Source organism: Crocodylus siamensis, chromosome 5 (genome assembly GCF_052110815.1).
Source record: "Crocodylus siamensis isolate JL-2025a chromosome 5, ASM5211081v1, whole genome shotgun sequence".
NCBI lineage: Eukaryota > Metazoa > Chordata > Crocodylia > Crocodylidae > Crocodylus > Crocodylus siamensis.
Genome location: NC_143399.1, coordinates 150,590,554 through 150,611,804, shown reverse-complemented (window position 1 = coordinate 150,611,804; position 21,251 = coordinate 150,590,554). Strand labels below are relative to the sequence as shown.

At 37.7% G+C, this 21,251-nt stretch overlaps 1 protein-coding gene across 2 annotated transcripts in view; it reads right to left on the bottom strand.

Annotated features, from left to right (window-relative positions):
* The window catches only part of HIBADH (3-hydroxyisobutyrate dehydrogenase), a 127,406-nt gene that overhangs the window by 17,385 nt on the left and 88,770 nt on the right, over positions 1–21,251 (bottom strand). For both annotated transcript variants that reach the window (XR_016442262.1, XM_090046674.1), the window contains exons 5-7: positions 7,996–8,129; positions 7,357–7,433; positions 424–580 (exon numbers count right to left, since the gene is read on the bottom strand). Coding sequence is in view for 1 of the 2 variants with exons in the window: in XM_090046674.1 (XP_089902800.1) it covers positions 424–580; positions 7,357–7,433; positions 7,996–8,129 (368 nt within the window). In the remaining variant the exon portion in view is untranslated. The remainder of the gene's footprint in view (positions 1–423; positions 581–7,356; positions 7,434–7,995; positions 8,130–21,251) is intronic.

Genomic DNA, 21,251 nt, shown 5'->3' with positions numbered 1-21,251 from the left:
GGACCTTCTGCTCATAAGTAAGTTCAATCTCAAAGACCGCAAACGTAGCCTTGCACTGAGGCACTTTGAAGTATAGAGTGCTAACACTAATCCATTCTGTTGTAACATCCTATAGGAGACAGCTTCTTACAAGTATAGTCACGCTTATCAAAAACTCAGCTGATCATTTGGAGCTACAGTTATAGGTACAGCATGATCCACAGATGCACAAAATTCCCAACATTTTTCACAATTTCATCTTAGAGAAAAATATCCCAATCTATCCAGAAGTCTATTAGAAGGCATATGGATAAAAAGAACTAAGCTATGTAGGATATTTTGCTGGAATGCAGGTACAAGAGAGGAAAAAAAATGTTATTTTGTTTATTTTGACAAAGGAGACATTATTTTTTGTACTTGTATATAAGGTTTGTATGTACATACCTTAGCCATGAGTGTTGTTCCAAAGCCACCTTGGTAGTTATTAGCAGAAGGTACACCTTCCATTACTCCTGGAACAGGATTGTAAGTGTCACTTGACCAGCAACGACCTGAGCTCATATTTAGGATTTTGGCCAGCAGTTTTGGGTCAAGCCCTAACCTGTCAAAGGTCAAGGAAGAGAAGTGTTAATGTCAAAATGCACAAGATATGGGTGACTTGTTTTATATGTTAGGACCACACCATCATTTCTCTCCCTTTATTATAAGTCATGAAAAATGATAGAGTATTGATATTGGGGGTTGGGATGACCTACCTTAAATTAAAGAGCATCTATCTACCATTTAAGCAATAAGCTTTCAGCTCATGCTTTCTGCACTAGGCAAAGACCCTTCCACCTAGCAATTTTGAAAATGCAGGCAAAAATAAGAGATCCTCTGAGAATACCACTTCTCTTGCACATCAATTGCTAAAAGGACAGATGGTATTGGTACAACTGATCTTCATATGCCTTCCCTCAAAATGATATCTTTTAAGAATTTACCAACAACATCAAAACAAGGTTTTAGTAAATAAATAGTCATTACAGCAGTATCTATGCTACTGAATGGATGGGTATGTATGTATATGAAACAAAATATAAAGCAAGCAAAAAACGATACTGAAAAACATAAATGCTATTAAAAATGTAAAACGTTATGTTGTTCACATCTGCATCTTCTTTTAAATCTTCATTATACATTCTTGCTTATGAAGCAAGTCTGTATGGAACTGTGACATATGCTCTCTATCTATTCACAGACATGCATTATAGTTCTGGGTCAACTGCTGATAAGGTTACTGATCCTGATAAAACAAAGCTTGTCCAAGCAGAAACATCATTTGTTCTATCACTGAGCTGATGGCACAAGCTAGTGTTCAATGTGGACTTTAAAGAAATGCACTCATGACATTACTTTAAATACAGTAAGCTTTTAATCCTGTTACAATTTTGTGTTTTTATTAAAATCGAGTTGCAAATATAATTTTATGTGAACTGCATTTATATCAGTGATGGGTGCCAAAAGTTTTGAGAGATTTTACTTCTCTTGCTTTTTCCCTTTTTGGAGAATGAAATGGAAAAGAAGAGACAATTCTCTCTTAATACTAATGCAAACAGAACAACATTTTTTAAAAAAAGATTTCACAACTTACTGTAGTCACATACTTCCTGCTGGGGGGAAGGGGGAAGAGGGGGAGGAAGATAAGCTAAATGCAAAACATGTTTCATATCATAATTCCAAGTCAGTTTCAGCTTCGAGCAAGAGAAACTTCCTTCTCTTTGTACCAATTCTTATCTTTTCTGTGACAATAACCGATAACCAAGGCTTATGAAATAATGCTAGGAATTTCTGGTTACAGATGAAATATTTAAATATGATATTAAAGCTCAATATAAATGGAATACTAGCTACTTTAATAAGCAATATTTATTTCAGCAGTAATTCTCTGCATGTAAAACAGCACTTAATATGGTGGATCCTAAAGTCCATATACTGTTCTCTTGGCTATCTGTCTCCAAATATTTATTTTCTATTTTTCCCAATAAAAACCACTTTTTTATATTTCTAAGATGCCTTTTAGGAATTACCACTGTCATTTCTCTATTTATGGCCTAATGAAAACATTTCAGTGAAGTCAACAAAAAGCCTCCTGCCGACTTAGAACCTAGGCTGTACTGCCTTACCCAGTCTTTTCCCTTTCCCTTCTTTATCATTTTGATTCTCTCAATTATTTTAAGGGGTTTTTTTTAAAATGAAGAGGGCTCCCTGGCACCACTTCATTTTAATTTTCTGCTACAGGGCATCCAAGGTCTTAAAAGAAGTACTTTGTAACTAGAATTACTGTGACTGCTTCACTAAAATAGTTTGTACATTGGAGTACCAACTAAAAACAATGTTTGGAACATGTTACTTCTGATCTTTCACACATAGGTATTGCACTCTCATCCAAACTGTTACTTCTAATCTTTCACACATAGGTATTGCACTCTCATCCAAACAGAGCACTTAAGTGCACGTGGGGGTAGGTGTATGCATGTCTATGTGTGCACACTACACAAGATAGTACTTTCAGCAGTAAAGCACCTCCTCATATCTTAACTGGTAGCACCCAGTAAATTCTAACTATAGCTTTTAGTGGAGTTTATGCTGTACAACCAGGGGCTGGCAAAAGGCAGAGCAGGGTATTACAAAATATACAGAATCCTAGCCCTGAAAATGAATAGTCCCAAAAGCATTCCAATCAGTTCTGTGAACAAAATCGGTTTGAAAATAGATGTACTGTATATACTTAATATATTTTCAGCATTAAGTATAAAAGGAAAATGTAAAAATAAAATTTTGCTCAGCATGGGAGAAAGAAGACCGTGTCAGTTTAAATCTCTGCTTTTCAAACTTCAATGCTCTTACCCACCATTCTCTTCAGGAGACCTGAGCTACTTTTTTTCTCTTTCAGCAAGTGTATCATTAAAAAGAGCAAGTTAGAAGTGTTTTGCATTTCATCTTTCTGAGAATTCATCTACTGGTGCATATATAACTGACAGTTAAAATTAGACATGTATTAAAATCAGTTACTGAAGAAGTCCTCTGTCTTCCACTGTGCCCAAAGCTTGTAATGGCCTGAAACCAGCTAGAATATACAGTAATTGTCATTCAGCGAGAGTCTATCCTAGAAAGTCATGCTTCAGTGGAGAAGACTGAGTTTCCATTTGAAATCAACAAATTAATCCAAGACAGGTATCTGAAAGGGCAAGTTTAATAGGAAGCAGCTACTGGGCTCTCAACCATGATAAAATGTTATTGCTGTTTCCCTGTAAATTGGCTGGGAACATATGATATTTTCTGCATAAGAGCTCCATTGCTGTTCAAGAGATATACTGCTCAAGCTATCAAAATGATGACAGTCTGTCAGTCCCCATAATAACTTGCCACTGGATGTGGTAAGAGTATGGGTACGCGTGTGTGCATTTACAATTGCCAAAATGTTCTTCCGTATAAACAGAGAAAGAAGCCAGTCTCTTAACATTATTTATAACATAACAGAAAAACAATATCCGTGTCAAATTAATGCTTCTTCAACAAAAATCCTAAAAACCTCCAATAGATAAAAAGATCTGGATAAAACGAGAACAAAATCAGAACCAGTTCAAAACTAAAACCCATTCTTTTAAGGTTCAAAACAATTATTTAACTTTAATATTTTCACAAACTTCTCCCCACTTTCAGTCAAGAGCAGAAAGAAAAAAACACAAACAGTGACATTCCATGAGAAAGGTAATTCATATGCTACTGCCTGAATAAGGCCAAGGAATGAACATGAGAGATTTTCAGGCTGAAATGCCCTGGATGAGGCATATGGTAACTTTTAGATCATTATTCAGACAGAACCTTTTGAGACTCACTCATCACCAATAGAAATGTATTTTTCATTATGGATTTCATCATCCGAGTGCCTGGAGAGGACTATTAAGAATCTCACAGAGCTTGATCACGCATTTAGATATAGCACCTATGTTGAGGGTCGCAGAGTCACACAACTGCAGAAGACACTTTATAAGACAAGGAATTCTGCCATGACGCCTCTTTCAAAACTTCCCAGGATACGGTGTACGCCCACTGCTGCAGCCTTCTTGGTAGAAATATAAAGAAGCTAAACATATGAACTATATTATGATACTGTACTATTTTTATGGAAGTTAGTTACTGAGGAACTGTGGGTGCTACTTATACTGTATTATGAATATTTCTACCATTTTTTCAAATTGAGTAGCCCAAAATGAAAACAGCAGCAGACAGTTATTTTAGTGATTAGAGACAACTACAAAAAAAATCTGTATAAGAAAATGAAAGAGCTGCTGCACTGCTTGAAAATGCTGCAATGGTGCTATAGCTCATTAACATAACCAAAAAGGTGTTTACGGTTTCTATTAAGCTCAAGTAAAGTGCCTGTTTGTTTTTGCAATACACTATGTTGCACGAGACAGCTTGTCTACTTATGTAGTATGCATGAGTACATACTAGCAACAGTTTCATAAAATTAAAGAAGAGTCTACATTCATGTGGGAAGGATGTTTAAATAGTTGGAGAACCTGAGGTTGCTAGATCACCATATACACAAGTTTATGATAATGATCTGGCTTATTTCTCAACTGAATATTTTGAATGGAAAACTACAGATCTGATGTTGCAAAGTGCTAAGTACCTTTTCATGGCAGTCTACATTTCATGGAAACAGGTTCCAAACTTTTCCTTTTATTATATATAGTCCTTAGTTTTGACATGTTTAAAAATTGTTTTAAAATGTTCTTATTTATAAGTATTGAACATTCCAGCTATCTAGACATAAAGATAAAAATAAAAAAAAATAGAAGGCCACTTGCATCTCCCTCTTTCTCTTTTAAGTCTAAAAATAATCTTGATTAGTTTTAGGATGTTTTTGTTAGTGGCCAATTTCTCTTTTATTACTGGAATTGTATCCATATCTATCAGAAATATAGATGCAACAATCATTTTTTTGTTCAAAGAAACATACAAATTCCTAGCAGTTATAAACTGTTAAAACTTCCAGCAAACTTTCAGGACATTAACAAACCTATATTACCTTGATAAATCAGGTTACATTTTCTAACTTTTCTATCCTAGCCCCTACAATAATTGGTTGGGTTTATCTACCAAAACTTGCAAAATTTTACTGTGTTTGAGCATTTCTGTGAGCAACCGAGTTAGAATACATGATAACAACTACAATATAATGGCCAGATTAAAGTTGGATCAAATTATATTTGATATCATGTCAATTACATACACTTAAGCCTAGAGACAAGTAGTTAGTCATGTTAGTCTGAAGTCAGGGCACAGTGGCACTTTAAAGACCAACTCATTCAGGAAGCATAAGCTTTGCTAGGCAATAGCTTACATACTCAGATGCTATAAAACTTGGCTGTAAAAGTAGGCAAATGATTTTGGATGACAATAATATCATATTTAGTACCATCATATTTGAACTAGATGTCACACTGGGTTAATGCATACAAAAATTTCACCTGTGGAATTATAAATATATATGTACTCTCTTACAAGCTTGACCCAAAGCCCATTACAAAACAGTGGAAAGAGTCCCATTTACTTCAAAGGGTTTTGGATTAAGATCTATATAACAAAGCCCAATAGGGTTTATAGTATGAGGAGCAGTTTCTCCTAAAAGAATACTCAGAATAGGAATAATCAGAGGCTGCCAATCAGGAATGAGCTGCATGACCAGTGCTGTGGGGCAAGAAATCTGGCACTCTCAAATGCTATGAAAACATGAGTTTTATATAATCCAAACACAACCAAATGCTCCAAAAAACAAAAATAAGATGGAATTTGAAAGTCCAGACACAAGCTACAGTGGTTACAGACACCAATTAGTTTTGCCTAGGATTTTGGTGCCAGGCATTTAAAAAAAATCACCCCTAGAAATATGGAGAAAAGTATAACAAGAAATCAGTTGCACATGACTTTATTAAGTGAATGTTGACTAAAAACTGACTATGATACAAGCTTTACACCATAGTGAATTTCAATAGCTGCATACAACTGTACTGCTTTTATAATAGCTTGATGCAGATATGCTTCACTATCTTACAGACGCTCAATTTTAAAATGTAAATGGTACAGGATATTGATAAACCAATTAGCACTGATGCAAAGCAAATTCCTCTTTTATCTCAATTACAACATGACAACTTAATAGGTCAAGATAGTCTAACATCTGAGACAAGGGCAATTCAATAAAACAACCGCATCTTGATATGGTAATTAAGAGGAAATGTGAATCCATTACCCTGCCTTGTGAGTGTGCACATGCATGTGTATACTTGCTTCTCAAATTTAAATAATCTAATGCCCCGTTACAGTTTTTAAATTTTTTTGTCAACCTCAAAGTGACACAGTGACAACATCTGCAGTTTTTGATGCAGAGTCATAAGCGTGTGTCTATAGAGATCAATAAAAACTATGTATTTATAAATTTCTCTCAGAAGCAAGGACTTAATCATGGATAAATCTGCAAACTCTATTATGCAAGTCTGAGAAAGAAAAATATTGCTAAATTTAATTAAAAAAGTTGTAGAGGCTTGCACACAAATAAATATGAAATAAAATTTAGGAAGTGTAAATACACGCATGCAACCCAAATCCCTTAAAAATAGAAGGAAAACTGCTTCTTAGGTAAACTGTTTCATTGTTACTGTTTACAACTTAGATACATCATCTAATCAGTGCTCTTACAACAGGAAACTGTTTAAGCAAAGTAATAGAATCTACATTGGATTTTTCACAAGGAAGTATTGTGGTGAGCATGACAAACTACAGCAGTTAAGTTTGACAGGAGGGTAAATTGTCTTTTTATGATTGCATCCTAATTTCTATTGAGATATACACAAATGCTAGCAGTTTCTTTTTAGAATTTGTTCTGAACAATATTTAACATAGGCAAATAAAGCCAAATGGAGCTATGCGGAAACGTAACACTTAGAGATACTCTATCTTAGCTTTTGCTTCAAGTAAAACTACCTCCATATTATCTCAGTACATCTACATATAGTGAGCATATTGTGTATTGCATCGTAATAGAGGAAACCGACATTGTATAAAATACAGTACAAATTTAGAGGGGAAAATATAATAGTTTATAGCCACTGCAAAAAACACTCCTGTTCTCACGAGTCCTACTTTCGGTTAAATAAATGAGCTCTGTTACATTCTAATAACAGAACACTTCTAATTTTTTTTTTCTGGCAGAATCTCATTTATGCCATCTGATCGTTATTTTCTCACTACAGAAAAAGTCAACCAGCACAGAACAGACACTGCTATTATAAAAAACCAAAAAACCAAATATGAAATCTAACAAACCTGATTCCAAGATTCATAGCTTCAGCAGTTCCAATCATACTGATAGCTAAGAGCATGTTGTTGCAGATCTTGGCTGCCTGAAAATAAATTAAATAACCAGTGAGCTCAATTTTCATGTAGCTATCTTGTAGGAATTTTCTTCACCCAACTCCAGCAGAGAGCTGTGACTGAAGATATTCAGACAGCCTCTCCCTAAAGGTAACACCAGAAGAGAACCCTAGCATCAAGGCAATGGAGGCTGACCTATGGCTTCTTCACCCAGTGGGAAACTTTTTTTTTTTGTTGGCCCAGTAATTCAATTTGTAATGCTTCAAATGTAGTGGTTACTTTCAGATGACACCATAAATCTATTACTATGATACAAATTTAAAAAAATAAAAAAAAGTGACGGCCGAAATTCTTAACAAGCCAAACTGATAAAATGGTGTACTTGCTTTAGTTTAGATGTGTATTTTAATGTATTTTATTTTGGTAACAGAATCAGGAAACAAACAAAAAGATTCAGAAATGATAATGGCCTTAACTGTGGATTCTGAAACTAAATAACTTATTGTGAGGTATATTACTGGAAATGGGATTAGAATGGAAAAACAACATAAGGAAAAAGGCCAGACTGACTGTATACTTTGCAAGCATTACCTGTCCAGTTCCAACCTCTCCACAATAGACCACATTGGAACCCATGCATGTCAGCAACTCTTTGGCAGCATCAAACTCTTGTTCCACTCCACCAACCATGAAAGTAAGGTTTCCAGCTTGAGCGGCTCCAACTCCTAAATCAAGACAACATAAGATGCAGCACTTTTAAGGAAAAAAAAAACAACTTATTTATGTAGGCCCTGATCGGGTACAGCATGCATGTACTTACTGTTGCATGTGTGAACAGATCAAATTCATTTAATGGAGAAAGAAGGTTGAATAAAGTTATTATTCAACCTTATATTGAATAAGAACATAAGAGTGCTTATATCTTTACAGGATCAAGAATTTAAAATTCCTGAATATATACTGATGAAACATATGCAAGCCCAACTCTAAATTCATCTAAAAGGATTGGGAAGCTTTATTTTTTAAATACTTAAATTCTGAGAAAGAAAATAAGGTCATAAATAAAATGATGTGACATTCAGAATTTGAATTTTGCATCATTTTTATTTGATTAAAATAATCACCATATAATGAAATGTTGCATACCTCCAAATAGCTCTTTATGGAAAGCATCTAAAGAAATGGCTATTTTAGCATTTAAAAACCTATCAGTATCTTACTGTTATGAAGTTTTTGTTATTCAAAAATGAAACTACTTTTTATAAGAACTATTAGCACCTTAAGCACACCTTCTAAACTAGTTTGTTTTCAACCATGCTTAAATCCAAACACAGAGGAGCCAAAATAAAAGCTTGCTCTCTAGTTCGTCAGCAGAGCTTCACTACAAATATGTTGCATGCTGCTAATCTTAAAAGTTCCTTTTCCCTCTACTTGGGGAAATTAAGGCCAATATCTCTATACATAATTTACAACAAAAAGAGAACTTCAAAACCTTTTAACAGATAGAGAAAAAAAAATTAACATCCCTAACATTTGCAGTTTCCTTTCTGTAAGTATGTCCTATCTTTAACATCCAGGGACAGCATTATAGATCTAGAACCACTAAATGAAAAAAAATATCAAGATTTATCCTATGATACTTAGCATCAAGATTAAAAGCTTAGAAAATAATTCTAAGAAAAGAATTGGAAAAGAAATCTAATGTCATTTTGAATTACATCCTTAGTTGCCACCTCCACCCTCCCACCAACTTATTTTAATGGATGAAACTGCTATGTGAATTTGGCCCAACAATACCACTTGGAAAAAAGAGATTAATACCTTATCTTTCCTATTTATTAAGTAATACATCTACAAAGCTAGGCACCATAAATTTCTGTGTTATGCATCAAACCTTGGCCTATTAGGACAGTCAGCTGCAAGTAATGGCCTACTTCTGAATTTAATGTATTCAACCAGTCCAGTGTTTTTCCAAAAAGGACAAATGAGACAATTCATTTTTCTTCCACAGTGCAAATGACTTTGTTCTGCAATAACAACAACTCTCTCCCTCAGTTAAGGTTGGTACTATGATTAACCAATTAGCTAGGATGATAGCTATTATTAAATGATTATACTGAAGTGGTACCCTGAGATCTAAGTGGGATCAGGCTTCATTGTGCTACATGTTGTACAATTACATGTGACAATGCAGTTCAAATCTTAAACAAATGAGCAAAACCTTTGGGGAAAAAAAACCCAAAACCTGACAAAGCAATCAATTACATTAATTTATTAAAATTATACTCCATTTACATTTTCCCCACTAAATGAAAATATTTCATAAAAGGTAATCAAACTACTATCAACACAGTAGTTTGGATCATCCAACCATATGTCCAAATCACTGTAGTAACATAAAGGTGTTCATGGTCTAACATCAGTATATTAACAACAACAACATAATAATAATTCAAACAAGTTAAATAAATGTCCTTCCCCCTGTAGGTGCTAAGGATGCTTAGACAAGGAAGCTGGTATCTTTACATAATATAGTGGTCAGGGTAAAGCATTACAGGTTGGATTACCTTTGTTATGTGGAGCCCACCTCAACAGGAACTACCAACATCAGCACCAGAGAATTTGAAGTACAGGCTGCCGGGTTTTTATTTAAAAATAAAATACTGCAAAACTTTAAGGCATACACTCCACATTCCTCCACTGCAAAGAATTTTCCAGCAGAGGTGAGAGGTAAGGGACACAATATAGGCTGTCCATGTGCAGTGCTAGAGTCACTCCTCAGCCTTGAAGGAAGGATTCCTTTCTGGTTTCTTTCTCCAGGTAACTTCTTATGCCCAACCCTGAAACCTAGTATAGGCACAGAAGCTTAGATTTGGACCCCAAATAAACCAGACCACTGTCAGCTCTTGACCACTAACTTTTCATGCTCAATGACTGCACAGATCACTACATTAATAAAAATGCAGCGTTTTTAATTCTGTTCCCCAATGTTTTTATTCAAACCACATAACAGCCTTTACCACTAATCCTGTGATCTGACCTGCAGCAAATTAAGTAGACAATTTAAGTCAAAGCTTACAAACAAAATCCAGTACTATCCATCATAGGTCAATAGCCTTGTATCTAGATTACAAACTGCTAAATAGCTTCAGAGACTCATTTATTAGAGCAAAATTAATGCTGACAATAGTTTTCAGCTGGTTAATCTTTTGACAGCTGTACTCTCTCACTTGTTCAAACACTTACAATTCAAGTAAAAAAAATAAATTAGTTAAGCAAAAAGAAAAGAAAAGAGCAATTTGTTGTGCAATGTAGAAGTCTTAGAAACATTTCTAATTTAAAACACCACCCCCCCAAAAAAACAAAACAAAACCAGAAGCTAAAAAAAACCCACTTCCATCACAGTGGGTTTTTCCATCAAAATTTCCTACCAATTCTCAGCAGGTGGAAACAAAAAGTAATCCAACATACATCTAGTGCTGACAATTTAAGAGAGGAAATGCAGTCAATCTAACCTTGAAAAAAAAATTCAGCTGCAAACAGAAGACAGAAGTTTGCATCCTGCAAGTAGGACCACTCATTTTACTTCAATATTCTTGAATACAGTAGACCAGCACCACTATAGGCTAAGATGGAGCTGTCAAAAGCTCACACTACATGACTAAAGGAAAAGGAGGATGAACAATGGCACGAGTCACGATTTTATTTCCTGTCTACTGAGGTGCATCTTATACCTTTTAAAATAGTATTTATGTATCCCTATTAGAGAGCGAATTTCATGTGCATCTTCAGGATTATTCTGCTCCTGCAGAGACCTGCAAACTTTTTCTCTTCAATTTATAACTTATGGGACTGGCCTCTGAGATGGCATCTGTGATTAGCACAGGTTTGTGCTTGTGTCTCCTGTAGGAAGAAAAGATTGTTATCCCATTTTAGCTCCAGACCCACAACAGGCTAGTCTAGCATGGTGTCTTATGCCCCTGTGAACCCTTAATGAAGTCTTGATAGCAGACTGCAAGATACAAACCAGTGGCCACCATGCTAGTACAGCATCCCCCCCTGTATGTATATTGCTGTATGGCCATAGGATAGTTTGTGTGACCAGACCCTGGAATAGACTCCCAGCGGGAGTGCTGCAGGCACAGAAGGAGTCTGGACACGCACCTTGCTGGGATTACTTAATCCCAGCAGTCTTTCCTACCCAGAGCAAGAGGGCTAGATCCGATGATCACATGAGGTCCCTTCCAGCCCCAAACTTCTGTGAACCTGTGACTGTAAGAGCAGGAACAGAGCTAGAGCAATGAAAATACCATATTTACTTGAACAAAAGACAAGGTCTCTTTTCCCAGTCACCACTGGGGAAAAAAAAACTTTCGTTTTACATTCACATACAAAAGAAACCTCATTAAATACACAGTCTATCATTAAACTACTGCCAAAAGCAGCATGCGCTCAGTAATGGAAGCCATCTAGGAAGTTGATTAAATGAAGCCAATGCTGAGCATGACTATAAAACACATGGGCCATATTGAACAAACACAGGCCTTCAGGCCTGGGGCTTGTACATAGGATGTCTGCCTGGTTTTGGAAAGTATCTGAATCCCTAGACTGATGGGTCTGAGAAGGAGACTACTTGCCTGGTAGTAGAGCCACAAAGACTTATACGATTGTGCTCTGCTCAGTCAAATTTTGGAACTTTACTGTTGGACTATACCTAGTGAATTTGTAACCGATTTGCCCTTGAAAACAAAACTAAAAATAATATTATATAATTATACAATATAAAATGTTGTAATATATACATTATATGCTATATCTATAAATAGATAGATAGATCCTACCACAAGGATAGTTTAGGGAAGTCATCTGAAGAAGTGGTAGTGTCCATTGTGCATAGTCCCCCTCAGCACTGATTTTTCCAAGTCATGTTGAGCCACTAAACTGAATACAATTCAGCTCTCTCTTCACTCCCATACTGAGTGCACCTACCTTTCTCATTTCCAATGATTCCTGTTTCTTCATCAGCCTTAAATGTCTGGCAGACATCAGATGGAGCCCTTGGCAGTTCACCCAGAATCCCTGTTGTCCCCTCTCTCAGACTGTCACCTATGATTAATGTAGCCCTGCCCTCCTTGAGGTGGAGCCAGACCAGTTTGCCTTGCGCCTCATCTGCATATATGTGGGGGTTAATTAGCATATGGATCCTTTGTTGGGAGGGGGATCTGGAGTACATACAAGTACTGGGCACTGCTGAACTGCAGGATCACCATGGCTTGAAACACTGTTGACTCGGTGGGGGCCCAGAGCAATGACCTATCTGATAATGCAAGAGTAGAACCTCCCAACTTCATAGCAGAAGTGGACTGCATGGCAGCTCCTTAAATCTTGCCGGTTCCCCCATACACCCTCCCTTGCCGATTGGTAGAAGGACCCGGTCATGAACACCACATGCCCCTGGCAGCTGGGGGGGCACAGCCAGCTCTGGTAGGCAGCGGTGCTGCAGTCGGCAATATGAGCATGGTGGTGGCAAGTGGGGAGCTACCGCAGGCAGCTACAGTTCTGTTGGCGGGGGCGGGGGCGGGGGCGGGGGGGTAGCGACTGCCAACCAGTGATCGATGACTACCCGCAGGTGCTGCTAGCAGTGGCCAGTGGCAATTGCTGACACTGCCAGCAGTGTTGGCAGTGGGGCAGGGTGAGCACTGACCACCTGCAGTGACTGACACTCCCGGCGGCACCTTTTTGTATGCACCCGTATGCACCCCTACGCATTGTCAATGGGCCCCGTCACTCACTCCTGATTGGCAGGGAGGTGGAAACTGCAGTTTTAAATATGGAGCTATTTTTACCTCCTGGCCAGTCAGCAGCAAGCAGCAGGGCCACTAGGGTCCCTCAGGCAATCAGCAACTTGGGGGGGTGGGGGGAGGGACATGCAGCAGAACTTGCAAGATCAAAGGAGCTTCCGCAAATTTGGTAAGTCCCTAATCACGAGCCTTTTGGCTTATGACTAATATCATGCATAGTTTGTACTGTACATAAAGTAGGTAAAGTGCTGCTTAATAGTGTTTATAGAGTACCCATGCAAAAACTTGCAGCAATTAAAAAAAAAAGTTAATGCATCACTTCTAGATAAACTAAGTCTATGTGTACCTGTAATAATTTACCTGTGTATTAATTACTATAGGTATGTTTATTTAAAAATGTTAGTGTTTTCAAACTTGTCCCTTACTTCCATGTGCTCAGGAAGAGCAGGATCTAACAGGAAGGAGTGGGGGAAGGGACTGCAGGGGAAAGACATTGGAGAGGCAAGAGTAAGGGGGCTACGTGACCTCCCAGATTTAAATTTTCCCTGATGTACCAGTGGAAGATAAACCTCCAATAATTAGATTGTATACCTAGAACACATATAAATTTGTATAATTTTCCATATATAGAATCTAATTATTGGGGGGTCATCTTATATTTGAGTAAATATACTGTATGTCTCAATATATTGTGTACATGTACACACACACAGACACACACACACAGAGTGTTGTTATATAACAACAAAAATTACTTAACAAATTCAGACAATTCAGTGCTATTGGAAGATGCTGGCCCAGGTGAATTTTTAGAAGAATGGGCAGAGCCACCCAGGATAAAAAGCCAATCCTTCTCAAACAGGGAAAAGAGCTGAAGTCCTCTATTTATACACAAGAAGAGGTACACATAATATTACACATTGAGATGCTATGTATAGCTATCTATAGAAATAGCCCTTGCGATTAGAATTACTACAGTCTCTTTGATGCGCTCTGTGAGCTGGATGAGGGGTATGGGGCCAGCCTGCAGTCTGGATCAGGCTGATAGACTGGCCCCCCATTCCAGGTCCAGTCCCAGCGTATGTTGCTTGCAGTGCGCATGCCAGCTCCAGCCACAAGCACTGCATGCAACATATGCCAGCTTTGGCCCTGCATGTAGCACGCGGCATGTGCACCAGTCCAAGAACCGTGCTAAATATGGTGTGTGGGACCGGTCTGGGGCATGCACTGCATGGGGTGCCCACACCATACTGACCCAGCATGCTGGATCTGATCTGGGGGAGCGGTTTATCAGCCTGATATGGACCAGCCCCACACCCAGTGTGTACAGTCAGACTGATATGGGGACCACACGCTCTAGCCCTGACTTTTTCCCCTGTATGTGGCATGGCCAGCTGGTCTGTGGGCTCAACCTGGGCTGGCCCCAGATCCAGCATTCAGGGTCAGTCCAGCATGGATGCTGCATGCAGTGCACACCCTAGACTGCCCCTGCACTGTATACAGACCACAGCACGCAGGGCCAGGGTCAATGCATGTGGGACATAAGGCAGTCAGAAACACACAGGCAGCACTGTAGCTGGATGATAGGGCTCTATGGGCCACATTTTTGACACCCCTGCCCTACAGGGATTGTTAGTATTATAATCAACAATGTGAAATCTGGTAACATGGACACATCCACAAAAACCTGGACCCCAATCCACTGAGGATATAGAGCCTTCAGATGATCATGGCAATTAGTCATCACTAACCTGGAACAGATTTGATCCATTGATCTAGAAGGGAAAGACTCCCTAGCTCCAAACTCATATAGCTTAGTTTATTAAAAATCTTCAGAATCTTGATCCTGAAGAATCCTGAGGTATATATGTGAGCTCCTGGCAGTGTACTTTTTCCAGTTCTAATGTAAGACTTTTGCCATCAGGCTTGTAGTGATAACTGTATTTTGATTATAGCCAGTTTGTTTATTATTAAGAATGTAAATTTGAATGTGGTCATTATCAGTTCATATGCCCTTAGTTTCAAAGATCACTTGCCATTCTCCAAATTAGAAAATATATATGTTATGTTTAAAAAAAATGTATAATTTAGGACAATATCCCAAGTGTATGCATAAAAATATAGGAGCCACAGTTAGCTGTTGAAAAAGCCCCCAGCTTTCTGTTGCATCTATGTTTATGCACACACTAAGATAACTAAGACTGTGCTGTGCACTCATAAAATTGTTTATCAAGGATTTACTTTTGTTGTTAATTTGAAAAGGAGAAGTAAAAATAGCTTATCCATGAGCCTTAGATTGCACTGGAGACTTCAATGCCAACCTTTAAATCTGTCTTTCAAATCTTGAGATGTTTAGGCAGAATGTCTATTTTTTATTGTTCTTTTAAACATACAATGCATTGAACAAGGTAGTTTAAAAAAAATCATCATCTGAAACCGATTTAAAAACAGAACAAAAATGTATTAGACATTTAATCCTTTCCTGTTCTACAATGTCATATCTTATAGCACGAGAGCTTAAGTTTTGGCTTATTATGCCTTGGGAAGTGCAAAAGAACACTAGCTCCTTATTCTGATATTTTTGCAAAATTGCAGCTTAAGGGACTATAGTCACCTAAAACAAGTAGCTTCTTGTCATCTGTTTGCTTCCTTTCATATAGGCTGAACTTGAGAGCTGTCTGTATGTTTGCTTTAAGGGCTATGTGATTCTTATTAAATTCTTGCCAGCTCACACAAAATACTTTGTCTTTTGCAGTGCACAACAAGTTAAACCACAGATACTAAGATACAAGGGGCGGGGGGAGGCAGGGAATCTATAAAGGTTGCCACTCTTTTGCCACATAGAAAGCCCAAAGCACTTAAAAATATACTAAGAAAGCTCCAGCTATTAGCTTCAGCCAAAATTAAAAGCAAAGTATTTAAATTCTGATACTAAACTTTTCAAAGGAATAGTTAGTGAACTGTTTTCACTTCCTAAAAATAGGCAAAGTTGGGAATTAAGGCAAATGTTTTAAGAAACATCAATGAAAGAAACTATTTTAATATATAACCATCATCTTAAGGTAGACATGAGACTATTCTACAGCTTTATGACTGCAACACTGTAAATCACTTAATTTACTCAGAAGAACTTAAATGTTTTAACCAGTCTGCCATCAAAAGAGATAAAGAAGAGGGCCGATGGGACCTGGGCTGCAATGTGAGCCGTCTTTAAAATGCAATTGTTCTAATAATTTTCTACAGATGCAGCCTCACAAGGGGCTGCTGTCACAGGGACCATTTACGACTTGTTATGGTGTCTCTATTGTTTACCAGCGACATTCGCTAAAAAGGCGACAGCTGGGACAGAAAGCTGCTACTCAAGGAACAATATAATCCCGTGAAAGTAATCAACAAATTTAAGGGTGTTAATTAACTTTACACTTTATCATGTTCAATTAGTTGTCCTTTCTGGAAAAGATTGCCGTGCACAATCGGTTTAGAGCGTGCCATGTTTGATTTGTAAGTGATCACTGTTTCTGTTTCAGAGTCCATGTCAGATGTTCTCTTGGGTTTTAGTGACACAGATGAATGGCTCCACACATGTTAGGGGGTGATCTGGTTTAACATAAACCAGGAAAACATAACCTCTTGTTAACTTATTGTTGGCCTTATCCAGGACGGAAACAGTAATGTGTGTATATACATACGTACGTACGTACACACACACACACACACACACACACACACACACTCTCTCTCTCTCTCTCTCTCTTCAAGGTGGCTCTACAGACAACAATACAAAGTTCAGTTTTCTGCTGAAACAAAGATGCACACAAAATGGACAATTTTTCATCATTATTTCTCAAAGCAATACTTGTCTTTTAGGGGCACGTTTGGGATCATTTCCTCCCAGCAAGATCTCTAGTTCTGCTACATTATGCACTATGCACAAACATGTTCTTATATTTTACATAATGCACATAGCCTTTTTAATGGCAGCTGAACAAATGCTGGGTAGATGAAGTAAGTGCTGGTGTGTATAAAATTTTGCAGTGACTTTTAAATTTCTACTTTATTTCTATTGTATTTATAATGCTAGGAATGCAATGGGAAAGTTAGATTAATTTATTATTACAATTTGTTTTTCTCCCTTTAATGTACCTGTTTCTGCTTGCTAACGGGACAAGACAATGCTCATGATGAAGAGAGGATGTATTCAGAAGTACACCTTAATGAAAGTCACAGCAGTTTTTTTGTATTGATAAATAGAGTTCTGCATCAAGGTATTTCACAAGCTACTGATATTTAAACAAAAATGGAAACTGAGGTTTAGGTCACTACTTTCAAGATACATATAGGAGTGTTTGATATTATTTTTAACTAAAAGCAGGTTTGTCAAGGAACCTGAAACCTCAAAAATCCATGCATCTTCTTCCTTCTACATAATCTAGATACACAATTGTTTGAAATAAAATCTGTGCAAGTAAGATATAACCAGCAAATTCTTGGATAACATGCAAATTAAATACATTCCATCATAATTGTTCATCAAGTAATGTCGTGTTTTTAAAAACAAAACTTGTAAAACTTAAAGAAAAATCCCAGAAAAGTTGTTGACTCTGAAAGCTAATAATGGGCTAAATAAAATATTAAAAGAAGCAAATTATAAGCTATATCTGAAATAGCTGAAACCACAAAACAAAGCAAGAGAAAACATTAGTTTTCTGCAGATCTGCAGGGAAAAGGGAAGCGGTCGATACATCCTTAAATTGGAAGCAATTGCTGTTCTTCTATCCCAAGTTGGCAGCTGCTACATTTGCAGACCTGGTTCATTATTTACCCATAATGACCATCAAGCTCCAGTCAAAGTCAGATCACAACGACTGTCAGCAGCTCTTTTAATTAGCCTTGTTTGAATTCAGATAAATATCACAATGGCCCAGCTTCTGCTGAAAGAGCAACACAACACTGTAAGGGATGAGCTGCTTGGATTTCAGAAACCAGCACTCTAACAGATCCTAAACAACTGAAGTACAGAAGTCTATTTTAAAAAGCACAATGCATATGATCTTTTCCTATACCTGTCACAACCCATTGTTCCCATTTAGGGGGAAATTTCTGCACCTGAATTTTTCAACTCAAAAGCATTAAAATCTAAATGGTAAAAAATACAATGTTCTATTTTTTTCTTATTTATAATGGGTTAATAACATCCTTAAATAACTCCCTTCAGAATCATGCATGTTGCAAAGCCGAAATAAAATTAAAGGGATGTATATATTAAAAGGATCATCCTCTCTAATTTATCTCCTGGTTTGTTTTTTTTTATCCTCAGGGAACGTAATCTTCTGTTCCACTAAGCCACTCTCATTCTCCCCTTGTCAGCAGCATAATAATAATCTCCCCCCTAGCATGGACAAGAATGAAGAGGTAGAGTGGACTGGACCATGCGCTTCAATGCTTAGGCCCCCAAACACCAGATACTTGCATACTAATGGCACAGGTTGAAAAGGGGAATGGAAGCATGTGCAGAAGAGATTTGCAATTTGTTTGCATCACTCTTTCGGACGGTGTTCCATGAGCTGCAATACGCAGTTTGTACTTGTATAGTCCTCTTTCACACAGGTTTAGAAAAATATAGACGTGGCAGCTACATTTTTAATACCTACTAGCACTTATGTTTGGCTCCACAGTTAGGTCCCGATTGTGCTAGGCACTGTACAAATATAAACTATAGCATTTGTCCCTGCCTTTAAAACCCCAGTCATGACTGTAATTTGCAATTTCTGTGCCACTTAAGAAGCCCCACCGACTTCAAAAGAACATACTCAGTGACTACTAGGCTTTAATCTCGTGTCTTTTACCTGCGCACACAGCAAGGATATAAAGAAACGACATACTAAAAGCTGCAGTAAGAAAGGAGCAGGAGGTGGAAAATTCTGGACACGCCCCGTTCACCTTCCACTGAGAGACAGACTATTGGGCTGGATGAATGTATAGTCTGACACAGTAATAAGAGTTCTTATATTATGTTCCATAAGTCTATACAGATGTTGCAAGAGTATATAGCTCACACCTCTAGGAATTAAATACCACAAAGAATTGAAGTAAAAAATTAGTGCAGTTGGGAGGATAAGAAGGTGGTCAAACCAAAAGCAGAATGTTAACGAGAGGACTTATAATTTGAAAGGAAGTGTTGAAAGGAATGCCATTGGGATTAGTACTTGAACTTGGCCATGGACACTAAGACAAAAGCAATAAAAAGCTCAATTTGATTTCAATATATTATAGAAGGATGCCAAAAGACACACACAACATGCCACCTTAATAAATACTGGTTAAAGACTAAGCAGGAACTGTAGTCCAGGAAATTTAATATGAGGAGAATGGTGCCACAAAAAAAATTATGAGAAGCTTTTAAGTAGCAATTGACACTTGAAAAATGATTAGCCAAAGAAATAGGTCACCAAAGGCAAATACACGCAGAGAAGCTATTGTAGCTTCTACAACAAAATATAAGCCAAAGAAAGACATGATGAAATTGTTCCATCTGCTGTCATTTATATTCATTTCTGGTCACTGTAATGTCAAAGAGAGGTATTATAGCACTTGAAAACTTACTGCATTGGGTAAAGAGGCTAATGCTATTGCAGAAGGAGAGGAAGAACTTTACTTAGCTGTCATTATTTATTTTACTTTGGGGATTTTTTTGTACCTAAACACTGCACAAAAATCATTTAAAATCCACAGTTAATGCCAGTAAGCATTCCCCACCCATGCTCCCATTAGCCCTCACCTCCCTTCCACAAATCCTAACAAAAAATATAGGTGTTCATGTTTGAATCCTGGAATTTGTTGCCCTGCCAGCATTCCCTGGCATTTAGCACTAATGCACAAGTCCACAATGCACACCTATGGAGCTATACACAGGAATGACAACGGTAGCACAGCAATCTCAGCAAGTCAGAATCCCAAATTCATGGGATTTTTCAAGCTGTTGATCTATAAACTGTACATTAAGAGGAAGGCACCACAGTCAACGAATGGGTGCAATATGATTCCCTGCATCAAGTATACCAAGATTTAGATCAGCCTTCAAAGGATACCCCGATATAGACCATATGGCATTAAACCACTAAAAGGAAAGATGCCTGGATAACAAGCTAGGTTCCCAAAGACAGTATCAAATGGTGTATTAAATGTGGACAAAACAGTTCTCTTGATTAATATGATGCCTAAGATTCGAGTATTGTAATGGGAATCAAAATACAATCCCAAACTGTGACTATATAAACAAATGCTGGACAAGCCATCAACAGAGGCAGGAGTCATCTCCTCTGTACACTGAAGAGCTTTCCTCCCATCTACACATGCAACTTCCACGTGCTAACCTAATTTGCCATCTCAGCCATGCAACCTAAATATAACATTTCATTGCCTACATCCAAATTAAAAGACAACAACCAAAAAAGTGAAAAACCAGAACAACCCCTCCCCCACCCCCACCCCCACCCCCACGGGCTACATGTACTTTCTTTATCCAAAATCGAGAGGAAAAACAGTGGCACTACATCCCACTGTTACAAAGCCAATGTACACAATGAACATTAGCAGCTACAGAGAGCAACCTTATAGCACCCATTATTTATTTATTCAAAAAAAATATGCTGACCTTCCCAACAAGGCTCATGGAGGTTTACAGGAAGAGAAACAGACCACATACCACGAGAACAACAAAAGTCATTTAGATGAGAATTAGAATATCAATATAAAAGACAGAAACCTCCCCGCCCCCCACAAAAAACAAACCAACAATATAATGCATCTCAGATTCGCTTTGTTTGCTAAATGCCTACCCAAATAAGATGCTTCTGAAAGAGGTCTAGGGTCAGGCTCTGACAGGCCTCAAGAGGGAGAGGGATTCAAAGATGGGGGAGAGGGGCAGAGGAGGGGAAAGAGGGCAACTCCTGAGAACCATGCATTGTCACCAAGTGGACTTCACATACTCATGGTACTTATAGAAGGCTGCTCTTAGCTACCTTAGGGAGAGGGTGATACTTTAGG